The 24,751-nt window shown below is 34.7% G+C and overlaps 1 protein-coding gene across 1 annotated transcript in view; it reads left to right on the top strand.

Moving 5' to 3' along the window:
• Positions 1 to 8,398: 8,398 nt before the first annotated feature.
• The window catches only part of DSG1 (desmoglein 1), a 29,719-nt gene continuing 13,366 nt past the window's right edge, over positions 8,399 to 24,751 (top strand). Inside the window, exons 1-8 of the mRNA XM_069468145.1 lie at positions 8,399 to 8,446; positions 17,100 to 17,135; positions 17,405 to 17,536; positions 18,714 to 18,869; positions 20,350 to 20,494; positions 22,143 to 22,309; positions 24,044 to 24,178; positions 24,479 to 24,664. Coding sequence (XP_069324246.1) covers positions 8,399 to 8,446; positions 17,100 to 17,135; positions 17,405 to 17,536; positions 18,714 to 18,869; positions 20,350 to 20,494; positions 22,143 to 22,309; positions 24,044 to 24,178; positions 24,479 to 24,664 — 1,005 coding nt within the window. The remainder of the gene's footprint in view (positions 8,447 to 17,099; positions 17,136 to 17,404; positions 17,537 to 18,713; positions 18,870 to 20,349; positions 20,495 to 22,142; positions 22,310 to 24,043; positions 24,179 to 24,478; positions 24,665 to 24,751) is intronic.

Here is a 24,751-nt window from a genome sequence, read left to right as displayed (position 1 = left end):
AAAGTGCAACATGGCTGGATACTTTCCGGACAGCCCTCATATGTATCTTTAATCCTTATCACTCTGCCTTCAGATGGACACTTAGTGTCACCTAGTTGCTGCTGCACCAGTACTATTAATATATATATATATATATATGTATACACACACACACACACACACACACACACATACCATACCAGGAGGTCAATTCCAAAGCTTAAAATATTTTCACTTTTTATTATAAGACAAAGCCCCGCTAATGTTAAACTATAGGAATGGATCAGAAGGATGCAAAATTAAACATACAATTCCTTCTTTAGTAAACAGATTTTTGTAAATAATTTCAGAAAATTTTTATGCATATATAAAAATACGTGCATGGGAAAGTATTCATGTTGTGCACATGATCCTATGTCTTGGACTTTACACTTATCATAACTTGGACATCTTTCCACTTCAGTAAATAGAGATCTGTCTCATTTTTTTATTCCACTATACAAATGTACCCTAATTTACTGAACAAATTTTATTCTGATAGACATTGGGGTTGTTACCAATTTTTCATTATCACGACAATAACAGAATGAACATCCTCGTATGTAATTTTTAATCAACGTATCTAAGGCTAAATTTAGAGACTAGAAATTGTGGCATTAAAGTTTATATCTATTTAAACTTTTGTTATCTGATGTCAAATTGCTGTCTCAAAAATTATACCAACTTACACTACCACTTTCAGTCAAGGAGCTCATTTCCTGCTTCCATACTTCCTCCTCAGCAATAGGTATTATCTAATGTTTGTGTTATAAAATGCCAATCTGATCAGTAAAATGTTTTTTACTTGTTTTGTTGTTGTTTATAGATCTAATTTTGACTGAGGGTGAGTATATTTTCTTCTATTAACCATTTTATGCCCTTTTAAGTGAAAGACCTATTTGTGTTCATTTACTTGAAAGATATATTTATGTTTTGCCTATTCTCCTTTTGAGTCCTTAACTTCTTCTTACAGTTTTGCAAGATCTATTTATATGTATTTTAGAAACTGGATTTTGTTTTTGTAAAAATATCTTAGAGCACCCAGCTCACTCAGTCGGTAGAGCATGAGACTCCTAAAGATCCAGGCCATTTTTAAAATAGAATGTTCCAAAATTGAGATTTTTCTGATGGTTTTCTCATTTGAAGATTCAGGTTAAACATTTCAGGCAAAAATACTACATGTGTGACATTGTATAGTTTTCATTGAGTCATGAAAGGAGGTGCATATTGTCAGTTTGTCTCAGTATTGACAATGTTAAATTTTATTAATTGGTAAGATGGTGTGATACTTTGCAACGGTATAAACTCCTGGGTTCCTGACAAACTCACTCCATAGTATTAACACCCATTGATGATGATCTTTACCTGAATCAGTTATTTATATTGCTGGGTGCAATATTAAAGTTTTCTAATTCTATTAATTTTTTTTCTATAATTTTTGGCTGTCAATGAACATCATGGGCTCATGTATTCCTTTTCATTCAGCCTGTCATAGCTCATTAGCATCCTTTTTCTTTTTGATACTTTTTGCACAGAGACACAAACTATGATTTGCAGCATAAATGCAGTATACATCTTCTATGTTATTAGAAGATATATACTGTAGTAACAAAATAACATGATATCTGCAACTTACCTTCAAATTACTCAGCAAAAAAAAAATGTGTAGAGAGTGTGTGCTAATGTGGCAAAATGTTAATATATTGTAAATCTGAACAAAGATTTTTAATTTAAAAAGGAGAAGAAAACACAAATTAAATGTTAAAAACTGATCAGTTTGTCCATGAAAACTTCAGGTAGATTCCTATTTCTTTGTTAACAGAATCAGTATCTTCCTCTTCCAGCAAATTTCAGAAGAAGGGGAGTGAGGTATGATGATGCCACGGCACTCTAGCCCAGGCAACAGAGTGAGACTCTGTCTAAAAAAAAAAAAAGCTTCTGAATTTGTAACAAACTACATCTTTTTCTTACATTTTCTTTCCTCTGGGGTTCCGAGTTAGCCATACTCCATTTATAAGGATCCATTGGAATATAGCTAAAATCTATCATAGCACTAAGTCTCAAATAACTGAAATACATCTCTGAAAAATATTCTGAAATGTTTTTCTGAGTCAGATTTGAATTATTCTTGTTCAAATATATGTAAAGCCACCAATTTTTTATTCAGCTCTCTCTTCTTTTTACTGTTCCCATAGTTCTATGGAATATGTCCATTATATTTAATGACTTTAATATTTTCTTCCCTCCCTCCAGCCCTCTCCCCCAAGATCTTCCATCACATTCTATTCTCTTAACTCATCAGCCCTGCTACCTCTCACAAGTAGTATACTGAAGTCCAATATGACTCCTTCTGGGCCTGAAAAACACACATTCCTTTCTACTTTCCTTCCCATCTGTGTCTTTATTAATAGTTGTTGCAAATGTAGTGCTCCTGAAAGTTTCAAAATCTATTTCTTCCATGAAGTGCTCTCCAATTCCTTCAATGGGAAAATTATTTCCCTCTTGCAGGGGCTCATGAAACACCATAGGTCTTTCCCATAGCACATGTATCAGTTTGCCTTGTAATAGAGACAAGCCTCGTCACCCTTTTGAGATCCAGTCAAGAGTATAGCCTTCTTAAATAGAGGAATTTTTATTACCTATTGTTTATTTCTCCTGGCAACTAGCACAGTCCCTTGCAGGACTTAAGAAATGTTGGTGGAATTGAATCTTAAAAACCGAAGTCAAAACAGTCACTGAAAATGAAATAACTGTTTACCTGCTCATGGACTATATGCAGACACCTGAATAGAAAGTAATCTGGACAAACATCAATCATCACTGTTACCTTGAAACATACTGGCATCGTCACCACCAAAAGGAGGCTCTTCAAAAATGAAAGGCAATGGTAGAAAATCTGAAGACTGTGGAAGCTGATGGCTCTTTGTTTCCACCAGATATAGTAAATAACCTGGAGATATAAGTTTGCTGCCAAGGGGTTACCATATAAAGACATTTTGATCTGGGAGGGAGGAAACATGGAGCTATTGCACTTTCTTGAGAAGAGGCATGACAGGAAACAACTAATGCTTCAGAAACACTATTCTGGAAGATGAATACAAAATGGATTGAAAGGAAGAGTTTGGATGCAGAAGGAACCATTAGAAGTACGCACAGCAATGCAAGGCGAAGAGGACCTGGAAAAGACCTACAACAACAGAAATAAAGACAGAAAGGCAAAGTTGAGACAAAAAAAATATTTTTGCCTACCACAGTGATGATCATGCACTGGAGGCTCAATTAGAATTGTTGTTTTTAAATTTTTTTAAACACAAGCACTAATAGCTTAGTCTCTTTCACCACTCTTATTTTATTATAAAATAATTAAATATTAGATAGGGCCCAGGGTTCTCAAAGTCATTTGAGATGTTCCCCTGTTCATACACATTCTTTCTACGTAGAGAAAATATGTAAAGATGTGATGCTGTTGAATTCTCATTCTAGAATTAACTAGAAAAAAAGAAAATTAAGGTTTTCCTTTGATCTGGTTTAAAAGAAAGGAAGAAGAGTCAGGCTGTAGATTATTCTAGTCAATTAAAAAAAAGTCTTTCTAAAAATATAAAACTAAAAATACAATTTTATTATAAAGATATATCTTTTCTTCGGTGATTCAATTCTTTAATTTTGGTAGTTACTTTTAGTCATCTTGATTTTTGTCCACTCTTTAGATCAATTTTGTGGATTCTCCTAAAATCAACTAATTTACTAATAAATCATATTTTGTACAGCAATGTATTCATCTGGTCCAGGCATCAGCAAACTTTTTCTGTAAAGGGCCAGACAGGCAATTATTTTAGGCTTTCCAGGTCACCTGGTCTCTGGCATAACTTCTTAGCTCTGCTGTTGCAGAGTGAAAGTAGCCATAGACAATAAGCAAATGACTATGGCTGTGTACAATTAAAACAAAAAAAATTACTCAGTGGGCTCAATTTGGCCCATGGCCATAATTGACTAATACCTACTTGCCTACTTTAGTTCATTATTTTTACTTTTATTATGAAAACTTTCAAATAACACAAAACAAAGAGAATGCCATATATTATCATTTAGATTTAATGATTGTTAATATTTTGGGTTTTTTTGTTTTTTTTTTTTTTTTTGAGACAGAGTCTCACTCTGTTGCCAGGCTAGAGTGCCATGGCATCAGCCTAGTTCACAGCAACCTCAAACTCCTGGGCTCAAGTGATCCTCCTACCTCAGCCTCCCAAGTAGCTGAGACTACAGGCATGTGCCACCATGCCCAGCTAATTTTTTCTATATATTTTTAGTTGTCCAGCTAATTGCTTTCTATTTTTTTAGTAGAGACGGGGTCTCACTCTTACTCAGGCTGGTCTTGAACTCCTGAGCTCAAACGATCCACCCACCTCGGCCTCCCAGAGTGCTAGGATTACAGGCGTGAGCCACAGCACCCGGCTGATTTTTAATGTTTTGCCATATTTATTTTTTCTATTTTATTGCTGAAACACAATAAAGTAAATTTGTCATCATGAAACTTCACTCCTCCATAATTAACCACACGTAAGTACAAATAAAGACATAATACTACATAACCTGATAAACTATACAATTCCCTAACAGTTCATAATTAAATTTCTCCAGATATTCCCAAAATTACTTCTATAGCTGTTTTGTTCAAGCCAGGAATCCAGTTAAGTAACAGGCTTTGCATTTGATTGTTATGTATGAAAAGAAAAATCTCTTTTAATCAAAAACCACAGCCCCCATCCCTCAGACTTTTTTATGTGTGTGACTCACTGAGGAATAGTCTAATTTTAAATAATGTGAACAAGATCTGGAACCAATGATCACATAGGAACGTTAATACAGGATAGAGGCAAATACAAAAATTTTTGTTTATGTTATCCTTGACATATTTACCTCAATTCCTTCTCCATTTTTAAGATTTATTTTTACCTTTCACCTCTTTTTAAAATAATTTGTAGAGCTGATTAGGGTAATTTAGACACACATATAAAACCAGAGGTTCACACATAACATAAAAGCATAATTAACAATAACTTATTGTATATTTCAAAATAACTAAAAGAGAAGAATTTTCATGTTTCCAAATAAAGAATTGATAAATGTTTGAAGTGATGGAGATACCCATGACCCTGATTTGATGATTACACATCATATACAGGTAGCAAAATATCACATGAACCCAAAAAATATGTACAGCTATTACATTAAAGCTATCAATTAAAAATACTTTATTGCTAAAAGAATAAAAAGCATATCCCAAAGGATTTCTCTGAAATAGGAGTTCATGCTATGGAGGCTGTGTAAAGGAAGGTGGGTAAAACAGTCAGTCACTATCATTAGGCTTACAAATCCCAGGTCAATAAAATTTATCCCTTAAAGATGCTGATTATTTTATCTTCCAAGAAGGCATTACATTATCCCAAGCTGTGAACAAATATAAAAATGCAGATATTTGGGATGATGTTCTGGAATTTACAATGTCTTATGAAAAAGAGGAAAATCTTCTCCTCTGGTACATTTTGATCCCTGTGGGAAACTTTGTCAGCTCACCAGGGAAATTCCAGGCAGAAAAATCACGCCAAATTTCACAAAATTTCCATGAAATGATAACTGTTGATATGTAAATTACAGACACAAAAATCATCCCAAGTTTCACAAAATTTCCATGAAATGATAACTGTTGGTGTGTATGTGGAGGTACACACACCAACATTCAGAGTAGAAACAGGGTGCATTGAGACCAGATAGAAGAAGCCACAGTCTGCTATGAGGTTACAGTTGAGGTTGCTGGAAGAAAGAATTGAAAAAGTATGAATACGAAAGTAAGAGGAATGTGTGTTGCCTTGTGATGGTTCAAAGTATCTTAACTCACTGGCATTAGGAAAGAAGATCAGAAGGAGTCAGGAGAAGAGACTGGACCAACTGAGATAATAGTACACAAAGGAAAGGGGATTAAAAGCTGCTCATTGGAAATTAAAACAAAGATAGAGTTCTCCCAGTTAAGAAAAGACATAAGATAGATTTAATTAAAGGGGGTTGAGTTAATAAAGATCAGAAGGAGTTAAGGCTTGGAGTAAGATAGAAGATAGACAATAAAAGCAATGATGTTCTAACCCCTGTGCACTGTCCAATATGGCAGCCACCAGCCACATATGGTTATTTAAATTTAATGTAACTTAAATGAAAAATTTAAAAATTCAGTTCAGTAGTCATCATAGCCACATTTTAAATTCTCAATAGCCACCTATATATAGTAAGTGGCTACTGTGTCAGATAACACAGATAGAGAACATTTTTGCATTGCAGAAAGTTCCATTGGACAGCACTGGTCTCTAAGGACATTAAAATGAGTAAGAAAGAAAAAAAGACAGGGAAGGAGGCAAAGGCAGAGAGAGAGTGATCCATAAACTCCCTCTCCCACTATGCTTAACATCACTAGCTCTCATGGGAATGTCAAGACAGACGCTACTCTGCAACATGGGATTTCAACCACACCTCCTCTCCAGAAAGCTGCTGAAGAGGTTGCCGCCTTACGAAGCCTCTAATTGGGATCGCTGGAGCAGGGCATTGAATCAGGGGTGGAGCCAGGGCTGGGCTTAGTGAAGGGCAATTCAACGGATGAAAAGGGCCTGTGCACACCCTAGCATCATGTCCAGAATCCAAGGTGGACAAAACATTGACCTGCCACTAGAAAGCTGAAAGAGTAGGCTCTTTCATCTCTGGTGCCCAGGGAGTCTTCTGTCATTCATGGTCAGACAATCCTACTACTCATATATTGCTCAGACTAAGTCACAGATTGACGCTCACATTCTAGTTTAGTTGACTAATGAGAAATTTGGTCTATCACCTTTGATTTTATTGATTCACATCAACCAGCTTCAATCATAAACATTCTTATTCACTGTGAGTAAATATAGGCAGCCTATCTCCCTTCTACATTCTATGATGAATAATATGAAACTTCGAGCCACTGTTGAATAACCTTCTTTGCCACACATATGTAGTGAAATGATAATATTCTCCAGACCCTCTGATCCTCAGAGATAGTCCTCCTTTTAGGAACATTTTTAGTATCCCTTTGACCATAATCAATATCTTATCCAATAGGTCTCTTGTTCAAGAGCGCCATTTCAAATTCTGAAGGCATTCAGCATCTCTAGGCTTCCTGCCACTCACAATATTTATACTAGACATTGCCAAGTGGGGAGAAGATATCCCAAGAATATGTTCAAACACTGCCTTGTGAAGGTCACTGTTTATTTTCGCAAACCTCAGGGCTGCATTCGGCTTCCCATTTGCATGTGTGGGCAACCATTTCTTCAGCGTATTCCCTATGTTCTAATTGGCTCGCTGTACAGAGTTCTTGGCTCTGTGCTTGGGAATCGTCATTGACTTTTAACCCACCTCACCTGAAGGGCAGCTTTCTGTGTTTCCACTAGTATTTCAGGCACTGAATCGTGTTTTTAAAATTATCAACAGGACTTTAATTGGTGGTTCCCATTGTTTACTTTTATCAAGCTCGGTAATATTTTAAATTGTGTTTTATTGCACTTAAAAAAAAAGAATCTTAAAGAGAGAACAATAATTAGGGAGAGAAAATATTCATTTAGAGAGAAAAAGGATTTCCTGGACTTAGGCTGGTCACTTAAAGGGAAGTGTGACTGATCCAGAGGATCTAATAATTGTAAGTATCATAGTTTTACTTGTTTGAATTAATAATACTTAAAAAAATCCTCACTCTCAATATCAGCAAATTTTCTGTCTCTTAACAACTGAAAATAACTGCATCTTTCCTAACATCTACTGAAATGGAAAGTTTATAATTTTCTACTGTGACCTGAGGGTTTGGCTACTGTGACATGGGCTGGATAATCCTTTGAATAGTATGAGTACCTGAACTATTTTTGCCTTTTTAATGTGGGGAGAAAGAAACAACCTGTATATAACGCATAGGGTGAGAAGCCTCCATCCACTGTATAACCTTCCATATTTTTGGTCACTTTAAGTGCCTGCCACTGAAAACCTTCAGTAAAGGAGTGAATCTTCCTTGCCCCATAGAGAGTTGCTTTTCAGCTAGAAGCAGGGTGTGTCCCTAAGCTTTTACCTGGGAGCAATGATGATCTTGTCAAGCATTTGAGTGAGACCAGCCCAAGTTTTTAGGGTGGGGATACAGACTGGTTATACGTACCTGCAGTCCTTCTCCCAGAGGAAGGCAGAAACACCTCAAAGCCTGCATGTAAGAACATCTACTGAGAAATTATTTTAATCAGACACCAGCTGAGTGGGGGAAAAGAAAAAGAACAGAGAAGAACAAACAAAACTCCCTTGGTCTTGGATGTAAGAGAACCCAGCAGCGATGGACTGGAGCTTCTTCAGAACAGCTGCTGTGTTGTTCATTTTTCTGGTAAGTGGATTCTGTTAAAAATCCTTCATAATCATCCTCATTGTAAACAAGGGAGAACCTTTTGGAAAATGTTAGCTGGTGTTCTTTCTAACCTAAACCCATTAAAAGTTTATGTTAATGACGAGGTGATTTTATGAACTAGATTTTTAAATAGTGTTTCTTTAATTGAAGACTCAAGATCATATTAATGCATCAGTGTCAACTCATCATATCACATCTCTGACATTGAAGTCATTGCTAAGTCATGCTGGGAAAATACTGAATTTAGGAAATTCACATCACTGCTTAGTAGTATTTTGTTGTTCAAATTCTCGTTTGCAGGTGAGCTTGTGAACTAAATAATCACAGGTGTGTCTTCATTTTTAACCTAAATATTTTTCCGTTCTTTTGATATCTTTGTTGGTCAGGTCACTATAATTTTTAAAACACAAAAATAGTATCCATATGAATTAAAATCATAGCAGTTTGTGACTGACTTCACTATGCAAATAATCTCATTAGTTCTGTGTGGTTAGAACCTGTATTACAACTATTGGAAGCCCCACACTGTTTAACTATAATTTTATTTAAAACAACACTTTAAGTTTCAAAAAATGGCAGTAAAGGAGGTTTATAAATGACATATTAGGTGAAGGAATGGCTGTAATTAAAGAGTCAGTATAATTATTAGTGTACTTGTTCTTACTACTGGAATGTCAGTAATGACTGTGATATAAAAGTTCTACATTTGACGGTCAGACACATGTAATGAAATGCTTTCTCATTGTTCCCCTTACATGTTATTAGTTTTCTCTTTGTAGAGATAATGCTACGTGCAACACTAACATGTTACATCAATTTCACTTTCGGTGAAAATTTGAAAATCACAATTTCTCTCATAGTAAGGTTAATGTAATCCAGAAAAAGCAGGTGCCAGATAAATTGCCCTCCAGCTTGGCAGGATGCAGAGCTGTGGTTCACATGTGTTTCTACTTGCTTAATTTTTGAGCTGGAATGTTGGGTTGGTATAATAACAAGTCCGATCTTTGATTCAAGGAATGTTGGACAGTTTGAATTCAGTTTATTAATTAGGATGGATCATAATCAGTGGGTTTACTTAAAAATGAGCATCGATAAGCTGGTGGTTTTAGTTCTAAGTTGTTCTTCAAACATTAGTCTTACTCCATGGATTTTTTATGGATATTTAGGATCAGTAGCTATCATAACTTAGTAGGGAGGAGGGATCAATGAACATTATACAGTATATCATTTGAACATAGGAGCATTTGTGTATTGCCAATAATCTAATACTTTTATTCTTAATTTCATATAAATTTGATCCACTAAGGCCTATTACAGTTTCAGCGGATTTGTTTGTTCACACACTTATGTACTAACTTTCATGGAATTTATAAGATGTGCTTTATATTTTGATTTATGTGATTATTTCTGATTAATTACATCCTATAAAACTGCTTTAACTAGCCACCTCTTATTCAGTCATTCTTCATTAAAATGTATCCTTACCAAAATCATATATCTTTATTGAACTTTCTTTGGAGTGAGGTTTCTGGTCACTTGTATTTTATTTTCTGAGCCTGGATAGTTATTTTGTTGATGGGGGGTTGGTTTCCTTGGGCACGGGAAGAGGAGGCCACCATATTTTATACTGGAATCCATCACAAGTTTCCCATCTGCCTCATGAAAATTATTTCTCAAAGAACTTACACTATAATGAATTAAAATGTTTCATTTTCACATGACATCATAACATTTTTTGGTAAAACACTTCACTTTCTAATGTGTGGAGATCATAATTTAACTACCAATTTTACCAGGTGATTTTGATAATTGTCCTTTGGAGTTAGCTAATCTGGTTTTTGGGGGTGTCTTTTTTTTTTTTTTTTGCTTTAAAATACTTTTTTCCTCCAAAAAACAACCATCACTACAGGCAAACTCTTCCAATTATCTTTCTGCTAGTCTCACTATAAAAGCTTGCTTTCACCAAAAAAAGAAAAAAAATCTATATAAAGTCTTTATATTCATCTCTGCTCAAAGTCAATAAATGCAAATCCATGTTAGGAAACACATTTGTACAACTGTTAAGACCTTTGTGACATTTAAGCTGGTAGTAACTTTAAAACCAATTTGTTTGAGAGCCGGGCAACTATCTGTTTACAAGCCTATTGTGTGCTCTGCTTAATATAGGTGAAGGTTTTAGATCTTGTTTGAATGAGTGGATTAAGTCAGGGAGAATAAAGCTGGAGGAGCTGCTCTTACAGTGACCAAGATTGCTTCATGGCCACTCCATTACCCAGACAAGGCTCCTGGGCAGACAAGAGCTTGCACTTGCTTTAACACACTGCAAGCCAAATACATTTCGTTAACTTTGCATTTGTTTTTCTTTTCTTTTTTTCTTCTTCTCTACTGTCAATGTATGGAGTGAAGGGAGGAGTTGGAAAGTACTTTCTGTAAGCCAGAAAACAGTATTACCTAGGCACTAAATATAGGAAATCTACGTGGATGCTTGTGACAAAGGTAAAAAGTACAGCATGGTTACAGTGAGGAAGCAAAAGAGAGCCAGGGGCATTTCTGTGGTTTTAATGATTTCTGAACTTTGCCAGGTTCAATTAGTCCATTCAAATCAATACAAATCTGAAGATGTCTTTTTCTATAAAGGCAAACTTCTGCAGCTCAAGCTCAAAGGGCAGAGAAAATTATTTTTATCTATTACCACTAATGATGTGATGTCTTCAGTTTATCATACTAACTGATCTTCCCCTCTTTCTACGGGTTAATATTTCATTTTGAAAAAACCCTCTGACCACCTGATACACTAACTCCATAATCTGAACTTAGCTGAAATTCTTTAGGATCTGAGCAGGTGTTTTTCAGAGCACTTCTCAGCACTCAGGCTAAAATACACAGAAAATAATACACAATTGATTACATAGTTCATGAACTTATTTGAACCAGACATCTTAGGTTCCCATAGTTGTGTTCACTGATACCTAAAGCAAGAGAAGCACTAACAAACTACTACAGACCAATAGAAGGCAAGCAAAGAGAGGACTCTTTATGCTTTCTTTTGTACATATTATAGTGATTATTTCAGTAAAATATTTTAGGGAAAATGGAAGGAATATGTCTATTCACCTGTTCAGTGAAACTTACAAATTGGATGTAAGCATAGTCGTTTCCATTTACACGGTGTTCGTCAAAGCTGTGTTATTTCACTGCAGATTTAGGATCAACATCTTCCTACACCTTTACAAAAATAAAAGAGTACAAATTTATCATCGCTCAATTGGTTTGAGTTGCCACAGAGTAAACGCATTTTGTCATCCCTGTTTTAGACGATAGGAAAATATGAAGCACCGGAGAATGCTGTCTTAAATCTGAAGGTCTGGCCTTAAGGGACAAGATTCACCTATTTAACAAAGCTCATGAATCTAGAAAAATGACACTCTTGGTCTATACCCAGAGCACTTAGTTCCTGATAATTTTTCTCCACTATACATTCATCAAAAACATTTTTGCTGATTATCCCTGTGTCCTAACAGATATTGCCTAATGCATCAGCAGGAAGCCCGCTCTGCTTGGCTTTGCAATTAGGCTTAATATGCTCCTTCCATTGAGGCAACACCCTTGCAGAGTGCTGGGTCATGCCACCCTCGCTGGTTATGCTTGGCACGCAAATTCTTTTAATGGACTTACTCAGGCTGAATTTTTTTAAATGTCACGGGCTGCTAACTCCTGCTCTTAATTAACTGATCTATGAGAATAGAGTGCCATAGACACTTGTCTAATGAGAATCCATATCTCCACAAATTAATGGCTGCCTATTGCTCATAAAACTAGTTGACTGTAAGTTATTTGAAGGCAGATTCTGTGGCAGATTCACCTTTGTATCCCTCATACTGCCTTGCTCCAGTGCACAGTTGCACCATAGACATCTAATCACACGCCAGCAGAGGTACCAGAAGGAAATTTTTGGATAGTTTGTTTCTCTTCCCCCACACACTCCAAAAAATTATCAAAGTATCAGATATAGAAATAATCATGTATGTTGGAGTTTCCTAATATTTTTATGGTATAGTATTACATTTACTTTGCATTTCATCTGAAGCTTACTATAATATTTTTAGGGCTTCAGCCCTTTAAAAGTCATATTCTAGCCTTGGATCCACAATATACTCATTCAATGTGTACTTGTCAAATAAATAAACAGACTAATGAATCGAGAAGAGAAGTCAACCCATTGAAGTGTTGTCAACCCCAGATTGATACCTTTTGTCAGAACAGTGCAAAGGAAAGACAAGAGAGGAGGTTTTAGAAAGAAGCAAATTATTGTATTTTGGTTTTGTTTCAAGTTCATCCCTGTGAGATATATAACAGTCAACAAATACATTAGAATTTAATGCTGAACAAAAACTACAAAGTGACTGTGGAAAACCATCTCACAATTATTAAATGCAAGAAATTTTTCTTAAAAAACTTACTTATTACTCTCAAATCCATTTTTATAATATGCAAAGAAGTCTAAACTTCAGTATAAAAAAAGACTAAAACTGATTGTAATTAGGTAATCATTAAAAGTAGCATGCAGTTTTGCACCCTATGGCTTTTTAAAAAAATGGATTGGTTCCTAAAACGGAGAGGAAGGAAAGACTCACCAAGGATGCACTTTAGATGAATTATTTACTGCTTTCATAGAATTTTAGGATTAGAAGGGGCTTTTACAGATGAGGAAACTGAGGCACAGTTTAGTGACTTACCCCAACACACACATCCACTGGGCAAGAGAGCTGAGATACACTCAGCCAGATTGACAATCCCTGTGTTCATCTCTAAGTGAATCTTCATCACAGTCTTCATAGCGCACTTTCCAGATTTATTTCTGAATCCCAACTACTCCCTAATTGCCAGAAAATAACCTCACCCTTAGTCCAGAGACAGGGTCTAGGTCATTTAGGACAACGTCCTTCAATATCCCTTTCCTAGTTGGTTGATTTTAATCTCCAGCCTTCCTCTCTTCCTTACTTTTGTGTTGGAAATCTGTTCTTTTTCTACCTATTCCCTCCTGTGTATCTTCTTTCTGAACCTCTCTTCTTTTAAATCAAAATCTCCTACTCTCCTTCTTAACTTTCAAAAATCCACAGGTATCCCTCTCCCAGCTAAAATGTCCTTGAATGCTATGTCAAATTCTACCATCTTATCTTTCTGGGGTTTTTTAATAAACAAATTTCTTGAAAAAGTAACCATCTTTATGTCTTCCTCCTCCATCTTACTCCTTAATCCGTTTTAGGTCAGGCAAGTACTTGCTACAGCTAACTGAAAAGATGCACTTGAAGGTCATTTAAAACCTCAGGATTTCCTCAGGATTCACTCTGCTCCACTTTTTTTTTAATAACCTCTGACACTCTTTCAACCCCACCTCTTTTTCCATTTCCCCTTCCTCTGACATCCATTATAAAGCATTATATTTTCCTACTGTTTCTTTGGCCACTCCTTCCCTCCTTTTTTCTTTGTTTCTTTTTTTGTCCTTGTTCTCAGGTATATAAATGTAGGCATTCCCCTAGTTTTATCCTCAGCCACAGTTTGTTTCTTCGCTTATCCTCTACCTTAGGAATTTCAAATTCTCCAATGATTTCAACTATCCTGCCTGAGCAGATGTACCTCAAATTTGCATATCCAACTGGAACTTTTGCTCAAAGTGCTGATGCATATTTCAAAGTGCTGATCGTCTTTACCTGGGCATTTCTCTGGCATCTCAAACTCAATGTGTTCCAATCTGCGAAATTTTGTTACTGTCCTGTTCCCAGTCCCACAGTTTAAAACTGCCATTCCCTGAAATTCCTTCCTCTCTTGACTCCCCCATCCCATCTGCTCTCAAGCCCTGCCAATCCTATCCATGCAGTACCCCCTTCTCCATCTTCTCCTGTCTGTTCCCACTGCCCCTGCTCCTGTTTATTTCCTCCTCACCTCTAGTAAGACCCTCAACTGCTCTTAGCCAGTAATCACTGCCCCCTCCCACCTCTCCCACCAACTTCCAGGGTAATTTTGAAAAGCTAAAAAGTTAATAATCTCTGATCGATCCACAGGGGGGAAAAAAACCCTAAAATCTCATTATGCGTTTCCCATGACCAAAATACTTCAACACAGGAATTTGGTGTTAGAACTGGAAAGTTACCTATATAATTTAGTCTATTCCCATCATTTCACAAATAATAAAGCTCAGAGAATTTAGAAAATAGATTGAAGGTTTTCTGACTCTAAAGTGTTCTTTTTGTTTTACTATTTTTGCCTTTGAAAGTCTAGGAGTGATTTCATTTCAGAATTTATTCTAGACCCTGAGCAAAAGAAAATAAGCTTGGGTCAACCCACCAAATTTTTAAGCAGACTTGGCAGTTTCTTAATTACCAATCCAATTGAGAGTCTGACACTATGGCGAAACCTACTTGGTCTTCTGCCTAAGTTGCCTCTCATGGGAAAAAGAATGACCCAGCTTCATAAAGTTGGAAAGATTTCTTAGTCATCTGGCATAGTTATCCAAAACAAACAGCAGGCACTGATGCTTCGCTGCAGTAACGAAAGTGCAACAACAGATAACAGATGCATACACAATTCTGTAGCTATGAAGAAATGACTTCCAAACAGACAAAGTATCCTAATCTCCCCGTCCCACACTCACAAACAAGAGAGAAGCAGAAGTGCTCATAAGATCACAGGTAGCAGGAAGTATGCATTTGCATTAATATCATTTCAGTTCTGCACCCAAGATGGACTCTACAGATCACATTTCAGTTACATGTCCTAACCATTTGGACCATTTCCTTTTTTTTTTTCCTTTGTACTGAATTAATACTGCTGTATGGAAAAACTACCAATCAGAAGGATAAGATTAGATTAAAATCAGAATTTTTTGAGTTCTCAAAGTTGTAATGTCAATTCTTTAATAGCATGTTTTACTTAGTAATTTACTTGAGGGAATATGCTATCTTATACTTTATAGTAGAACCCACAACTCAAGCATAAATTTATGCTGAATTGTATTGGATTATATTTAGCCATAAGTTAATATCTAAGCCTCAATTTCCTTATCTGTAAAATGGAGAGAATAATAATAGTGACCACATATATTTGTTGTGAAGATTAAATGCATGGGTTTCTTCAAGCACATTACCTAGTACCTAGTTATCATTTGATAAATTATAAGAGTGATAATCATAATGATGAATATTAAATATATATCATAAGTATGTAATTCCTATAATATAAAAACATTATTTTTATACTAATATTAACCATAAATACATATTTCTTAAATTATCAATTGTGGTGATTTTTTTTAAGCTATGTACTTGGAAACTAAAATTTTATATTTCCTTTAACAGTGAAATTGAAATCAAGTATAAAAAGAAATTTGCTATATTTTAAAATTACTGTTATTAGTATTTTTAAATGCAAACTATTATTTTCTTATGTCAGTGACACAGATAAAGTCAAATTGTGATAATGGTTTTCATACTTTGTAATTCTGAAAAACTTCAATTAGAAGTTGAAAATTTCTTATTTAGGGAGAAATAAAAACTAAGGTTTACACCATCTTTAATTGATTCTAAGTGTAATTTAAAATTTAATAAATGCAAACTAGCCTTCAAATCCACACCTCATTTTTTAGACAGATATTTTATGACATCTTAAACAAGCATATGGATACATTAAACTCAATATATAAATGTCTGTGTTCTTAGAAATGCCTGTGGTCTTTAGAGAAAATAATTTAAATTATCTTGATTTTGCACTAAAAATCATGTGTGAAGATCAAAGCCAGACCTGTAACTAGGCAGAGCTCTGCTTGACTGGCATACTTGTTCGATAGGGAAATTGTTTAATGCAGGGGGAAAAAAATTAATGGAAGTTGTATACCTAGCAACTTTTTCTTACACTTCTGTATTTTCCTCTCCTTACTACAGAAGGATACATTTACATCATGTATTTTTTTATTACTAACAATAAAACATCAAATATGAGCTCATTTTTTCATAAAGAAAATTGTTTTTCTTTTAGAAATTTTAATTCTCATATTTCAAAGCACGTGAAAAAAATTATAAAATTTTCAAGAATACGAGAAAATCTTCCATCTAGAATTGGAATATGAAGGAGCAAAAATTCCGAAGATTTCTAGATATCTTTATACTTCATATATCTTTTCTTCACTTCAAACTTTTTTTCTATTTCCATCTGTGGCCAGTCAGATCATGAAACTATAGTCGAATGTCTTGGTATTATAACTTATTGTCGATTGTCACTGAATAGCATCAAAGTCTCTCTAGCTCTTCTGGCACAAGGTTTACTAAGAGAGCCTGAGTTTCCAACCTCATTCCTTCTGGGTTCTAGCTTCAAATATCCAACCCAAGTGATTGCAAGTATCTGCATAAGCTAAAAAAAAAAAAGTTAAGAAGAGCAAAATTGAAAGGTAAAAACAAAAATTCTTAGCATCATCATCAGAACCTAAGGGTAAACAAGATCCACCTGTTCTCCAGACAGATAAAATAATTCTAATGACTCACAAGACTTTTGTGTGATTTTTTTGAAATGATTGGATACCATGAATTTTACAGCATTCAATTAAAAATTAACTATTATGATCATCTCATTTTTTTTGTAGGTGGTGGTCGAAGTTAACACTGAATTCCGAATCCAGGTAATATATAGCAAATCCTTGTTTTCCCAAATTTTTTTAAAAAAGAAAAAAATGGTCTGGGAGGAACCGTATAGTTTCCAAAAAGAAATTCATTCTTTTAAGTAAAGTTAGTGTAATGCTAAAATGAATAGATTATCAAAACTACCAACTTTCCCATTAAACATCCTTTCTTGCTGACATTCCAATTACTCCCTCCTCCAAAAATCTCAGTGGAATATGATTTATGAATGAAGCTAATCGATACTATTACTGTATTCTCCTCATTCGAGGTAAGAGATTATAACGCGAAGAATGGCACCGTGAAGTGGCACTCCATCAGGAGGCAAAAGCGTGAATGGATCAAGTTCGCTGCCGCCTGTCGTGAGGGTGAAGACAACTCAAAGAGGAACCCAATTGCCAAAGTAAGAATCAACCCCAAAACATAAAATCAGAATGGATAGGGTTAAAGTTGTCTTTTAAATATTTTATGCACATATCTCACTGAGAAGTTATGGAACAAAACAGAACTATAGTCACTCTGATGATGAAAATTGAAGCTCCTAGAAGGATAAATTAAGCAATGTAGGCACTCTGAGAAACAGTTAAACACTGACTCGTCTCACTGATGAGATTAAAACACGTGATCATGTGCTTTTAGCATGTCCCAAACTCTACATGAAAAAAAATATAGTTATTTACATAATGAATTTAGCTTTCATTCGGAAGAACTACTTCAACATGCGCCCTGTTTGCCTCACAATCTATTAGAATTGAATTCCTGTTTGCTTGTTTATTACCATTCACAATGTGCCCTCTATCATACTTTTTTCTTTCATTTTCCCTTATTTTCCTTTAAACACACACATATACACACACTCAGAAACACATCCACACACAAATCCACACACGTACAGATACATACACAGATACACACACACATTAACACAAATTCTCACAGAGACTCCCCAGTAAGATTTGCTTACAGTGATACCATATTTTACTTCAAAGAAAAAGGTGTGGTTTGTATATCCATTTATTTGAGTGGTCTCCTTTTTTCCTACTAATTCATTCTTGCCTTTTTCAGAATTAAGAGATTCTACACAGCATCAGATAATTCTTGTCACCTATATAAATTCACTTAAAACTTTCTTCAAAAACTTTACATTTTTTTTTAATTTTTTAATCTGAAGATCAGACTTGTGCAATGACATTGGTAAACTTCCTAAGAAGACAAGGAGTTCCCTGCTCTAGCCCCAGTGCTTGCACAGAGTCTGAAAATAATACAAAATCAAATTATAACTTGAATGAATTGATGCATGAATGAGGACTGCATAGATCTAGATATAGTACAGTGATATTTTACTTTTTACTTGTTTGATAAAAACAGAAATTGAATTTTTTAATTATGTTGTCAGTACCATTGAAAATACTAGAGCTGTAATTATTACACTTATTTGGAAAAAATAATTCTCTACTTCAACGTTTTACAAATGATAGTAGGGTCATCACATGCAACAATTCTCAAGAAAGTTGTCATATATCAAACAAAAATCTCTTTATGTGCTCCCTATAATATTTGCACTTGTGTTCTTTGTGCAGATTCACTCAGATTGTGCTGCAAACCAGCAAGTTACATATCGCATCTCTGGAGTAGGAATCGATCGACCACCTTATGGAATCTTCGTTATTAATCAAAAAACTGGTGAAATTAATATAACATCCATAGTTGATCGGGAGGTCACCCCTTATTTCATTGTAAGTGTGCTTCATGTCAACATATAAATTCAACCCTAAATTATTCTTGAAATCTTAATCTCAGATCATATACTTCATTTGATTTCAAGAGTCACAATATAAAGCATTTTTGGTTATTTCTTAATTCATGAGCATTCCATGACCCAAAACAAATGCAGAGGAGATTAAGAGACAAGGAAGTATTCCACTTAGTGCCAGCAAAAATGTTAACCTCTAGTCTGTCCTCCTTGGCAAACTCGACTATTTGTTTCGAACAACAGATATCTAACTTTTTAACTTTTCCTTTTTCTTTAATTCAATTAAGAATGTTAGTTCTTTTTGACTCCAATGCCGAGTATCCATTCTGGAGCTACTGAGGGACTCTTTTCTAAGCAAACAACTTTATTGTAAATTCACGTTGGTCAGGCTCACTTGAGCTCTGAATGTGCCTTGGGAATTCATTCATCCTTAACTGACTCTCATTCCATTCTTACTGGAGCTGTCACATAGCTTATACATCCTTTCTCTTCAAACCCTCAACCTCACTGTCACTTCAAGCAGTTGGCCTCATGACCAAGTTCACCAAAAAGGCTGAAGCCATCTGTCACAAACTCCCACAATTAATTCTCTCTCCTCCAGCTCAGAAAGGTTCTATGTTAAATCCAAAAGCAGGATCAATTTTCTGCTTTTTCTCACAACTTAATCCAAGACATTTCCATTGTCCCATATTTACCTATTTCTTCAAGAATTTTATTCCGCCAACTCAGTTTTTTATCTCTCTTTGGCTTGGTCCATTGGCTACTTCCATTTCCATCTATAATCGTGGTCAACATTTCTTAATATTTAACATAAAATATGAAAGTAAAGAAACCCTACTTTGCTCTCGTAACCTCTTCTATTAAAAACCCATCAATCCATATTCAAAAACACCTCCAAATAAGGATTTACACTTGCAGTTTTCACTCATGCAGCTTGTCTGTATTCTTCAGACAATTTTAATTCCTTAACCTTCAATTCGAAAGCTATATTCCTGCCTTTCCTCCCACAATGTTCCCCCACAAACTTAAATCATCATGATAGCCTATTAGCTTTTCTTGAAGCACAATGCATTTTCATATGAATATAAAATAACACACAAATGTAAAATAGTACACATTACACTTATACACGCTTCAAATATGAATAATAATAATACAAACCTCCATGTTACCTAGCTTAAGAATGCTACATTTCTTTAAAGCCCCCGTGTGATTCTCCTTTACTGCATTCTCAAATCCACCCCCAAAGCCCCTCTTTCTAATTGCAAACACTACATTACTCTATTTCTTTTCTCATATGACTCTCTTTGCATGGAAAACCCTGGCAATTCTCAGCTCCACCTGTTGAAATTCTCTGTCAAGATCTATCTCAATCATTACATCCTTCTATGAAGTCATAGTATTTCTGTCCTTCCTTGTTCATATGCGTTTCACTGTATAATTATTTCTCTGTTCTGTCCTAGATCTACTGCCAGGCTCTGAATTCACTGGGCCAAGATTTAGAGAGGCCTCTAGAGCTCCGAGTCAGGGTTTTGGATATAAATGACAACCCTCCAGTATTTTCGATGTCTACATTTATAGGACAAATAGAAGAAAATTCCAATGCAAGTAAGTAATATATTGGCTTCCAGATCACTCTTAACAGCCAGGTACCTAACTAAAGGCTAAACTATGTCAAGGTACACATCGTGAATGTAAGAGATAAGCTAGAGAGAAGATGCAGAACAAAGTTTTTCCCTTCAACTATGGAAGCTGCTCAGCTCTGTCATACACAAGGAGGAACTCCAAAGCCGTGAGGATTTTCTCACGTTACTCACACACTAGTTCTGTAGGAGATTGGTAACAAGAAATTCCAAAAGTATTTTGCACAGTGGCGGCAGGGGAATTGGGATGAGAATTTAGCCTGCCAGCCTGACTGCATTAAAGGATAATCCCACCAGCTTCTGTTCATACTGCCTTTTTTAAAAGTTAATGACTTTACAGTCACTCATAGAAATCACTTTCACACAAAAAACTTCAATTTACCATAGTGATTTTTAAGTGGTATAATTTCTTGTAAATTCCAAAAGTCCTTACACTTTACTTTTATTCATTAAAGTACTGTACCTATACTTTCAACTTCTAAAAATACTATTATAAAAATGCTCACAAAAATTCATGCAATATGGAAAGTAAAAAGGGAATGGAAATCCATTCTTTGATCCCCTTAGTACCATTCTTCAGAGGCAAGCAGACAATCAGTCAATAATTACGTGAACAGAAATAACATGGTTTTGGACATAAATGGGATCATCTTTTACATACTAATCCACAACATGAATTTTTATTTAGGTATATTTTGAACATATTTCCATATCAAGACATGTAGATTTCTTCACTCCTGTTAATAGTTGCATTCATTTAATTATATAAATGTCCTATTATTACTTAGTTGCCTAGTGAAAACATTTTTCAAATGATGCTAAAATGAAGAGAGAGAGAGAGATAGAGAGAGAGAGAGAGACCCTGGGGTATTTGTAAGAAAATTGTGTTTGAAATGGAATTAAAGAGTAGAAAAGAATTCTAGTTTGTGAATGAGCAGTGGCAGCTTTTCACATACTCCAGTATTCTTCATCAGAACTACTTATAAGATTAATGAAAAAAGATAAGGGACAGGACAATGTATGTAGTTAAATGAGCATTCTTTAGATCTACTAGTTACCTAGTATTTAACAAAGAACCATCCAAAATGGAATAATAATATATATTTATTAAATGTGCATTATTCAATAGGAACTTTATATCATTTTCTTTTATTGGCTATTTAATTCTCACATGAACTCAATGAGGATGGTGCTAATACCATCCTATTTCTAGATGTGGAAACTGAGGCCAAGGTGATATAGCTAGAAAGTGTTAAAGTTGGGAAAAAGTTGGTCTGGTCTTAATATCATTTTGTTTTGCCATAGCATCCTAAAAAACAAAAAAGAAGAAAAAATTATACTAGACTAAGAAATAGAAAGCCAGAATAACACATTTCCTTTGTTTTCCAACTAACAGTGATGTCTAGGTTCCTACTAAAATGTGAACTTTCTGTTAGGGCAAAGGTATAGAAAAGAGCTAAGATATTCATATGTTGAAGGAGTATAAAGGGAAGATAGTGACATGCACATTATATGGGCCAACTAATTCTAACACTTTGTTTGGAAGGTGATATATTATACTTTAACAAAACATGTAAATTGTCCATTTGCAATAAATTTTCCTTGATTTCTAGATACACTGGTGATGAGACTCAATGCTACTGATGCAGATGAACCAAATAATTTGAACTCAAAAATAGCCTTCAAGATCATAAGACAGGAACCTTCAGATTCACCAATGTTTATTATCAACAGAAATACTGGAGAAATTCGAACAATGAATAATTTTCTAGACAGAGAGGTAATTCTTTTTCTTTAGGTGTGTTTTTAGTCTAAAAGCAATGATAACCTAAGAGAGAAAGAGAAAAAGGAAATAATATTTTAAAATTTTAATTATATAACTTTTTTACACAATGGTAATGACATAAGAAATATCTGGAAAATGAAAAAAATGGAGATCCCTCAATTATATTTTATACTGACATTTTTCGTTTAATCAATTAATTAAAACTTGTCTCCATTTAAGAAAACTATGTTGTGAAAGTGCATAAAAATATGCATAAGGTAAAGGCAAAATCTCCATTTTTTAAAAAAAATATATATTCTATAATGAAATACATTTAAGAAACACTCACAATTATGTTCATATCTTGGGAAGTTATAATCCATGTGAACATGGTAGAGGCTCCAAGACTAAGAAACTTGCGTATCGTTCTTTAAGCCAGCATATCCTAAGCTCCTTTGAAAACAGAACTCTTTTTTTTTTTTCTTTCTATGTAACATTTATTGATGATACCTCACCTATTTATTTACTTTGGGAAATGAATCGCGGGATCAGAATGGTGGGATAGTAGAAATTAAGTAACATTAAGACCAATCTTTTCATTTACAAATCAGAAAATAACTAGTCATTGTTAACAGATTAGAATCAGAATTATGTGATTTCTCTCATGCCCTGTAATACCATGACATAATTTAAAAATATCTACTTTTTCATTATTTTTAAAAAATATTATCTTTTAATAGAATGTAGCTGACCTGTATGTACATTACGGGTATCAGTGAGAAAACTGTATTTTCTAGTCAATACTCAATTAAATTTATTTTAATTATTATAGTTGCTTAAAAATGGCAATGTCCTTGCTGATGACTCTTAGGTTTAGGATGAATCAGATTATTTTTACACTCCTTCATGATCTAGATGTTATCAGTTCCTAAATTATCTAAATCTCCCTTTGTACCTGTCTGAAAATTACCATTAGAAGAAATTGACTAGTTAGCTTTTTCTCTCTCAAACTTTCTTGAACAACCCAATGGGATTTCTTTAACTTGAAAAGAATTTTAGTGGTAAAATGCTGTAAGAAAAGACTGTCAAAAGTAAAGGAACTCTGCAGCCATTGGGAAACCAGCCAGAGCAGGAGGTATTCTTAATCTAGGGTCCATGGAGCGACCTCAAGGTGTCTCTAACTATAAAACCCGTAAAATTAGACCCATAAGTTTGAATGAGTATGCATTTATACACGAGTCTAGGAAAGCCTCCATAGCTTTTACCAGCTTCTAAAAAAGTAACCACCATTGAATAGAATCAAGAATAGATAAATCATCAATAACTCCATTGTTACAACCCACTGCCTCCCCAAAATATGAACCATTTGTCATCTCTTCATTCTTCTTGCACACTCGGGCTGATTATTTAGGGTATGGAATTATCATACCATAACTTTTTGGTAAACCTTAATCTCTCACCTCTTGGTCATTCTGGTTTGTTTCACCCTTTATAAACTTTTTAACTCCTGCAAAAACTATGATTAATAAGGAATGAAACCTTTGAAAAAGTATTGCTTTCTTTTAAATGCTGCTGGATTAAGTATCGTTGGGAATGTACATGTGAGATTTGTAGATTTTCAACATTCTGCGTTGCCCCTACCTCTATCATAGATTTAAGTAAACGTTGAGCCAATATTTAAAAGAACTTTACATAAGAGTGAAGACTGCTGAGGTCAAGGGTGACATTGCTTGTAATCTGTATTTTTAGCAATACAGCCAGTACTCTCTTGCTGTAAGAGGCTCAGACCGAGACGGTGGGGCGGACGGCTTGTCAGCGGAGTGTGAATGCAACATCAAAATCCTCGATGTCAATGATAACATCCCATACTTGGACCTGTCTAAGGTAAGTGTTTGTTCTTGAAATCAACAACTTTAAATTCATCACATTCTAAGATTTGTACAAACAATTCTGTTTACAGATGTACATGTTATATTTAGTGACATACAACCCAAATGCAGACGCATACCTTTTTCTTATGTTTGCTTATATTATACAATAGGAAATAAATGGATTAAAACAATGAAAAGTGAGATTGTAAACAAAGATATCATTTCTAAATAATGAATAACTATCAACATCCCAGTATAAACCTAGCATAGTTCTCTCGTTCACAGAGTTTGTGTTTTTTGTTTCTTGTTTCAGAATACTATAGAAATCCAAGAAAATGCTTTAGATTCAAACTTGCTCGAACTTAGAGTAATTGATTTGGATGAAGAGTTCTCAGCTAATTGGATGGGAGTGATTTTCTTTATCTCTGGAAACGAAGGAAATTGGTTTGATATAGAAATGAATGAAAGAACAAATGTGGGAATTTTAAAGGTTATTAAGGTATGGTGTAATTATCCTAAATATTTTGTTTTCTTACTCTCTATTCAAAATGTTAAACTTAAAATTAAATGATGCTAACACTTTGCA

This window comes from Eulemur rufifrons, chromosome 5, assembly GCF_041146395.1.
Source record: "Eulemur rufifrons isolate Redbay chromosome 5, OSU_ERuf_1, whole genome shotgun sequence".
Taxonomy (NCBI): domain Eukaryota; kingdom Metazoa; phylum Chordata; class Mammalia; order Primates; family Lemuridae; genus Eulemur; species Eulemur rufifrons.
This window is presented reverse-complemented; position numbering and strand designations above follow the sequence as displayed.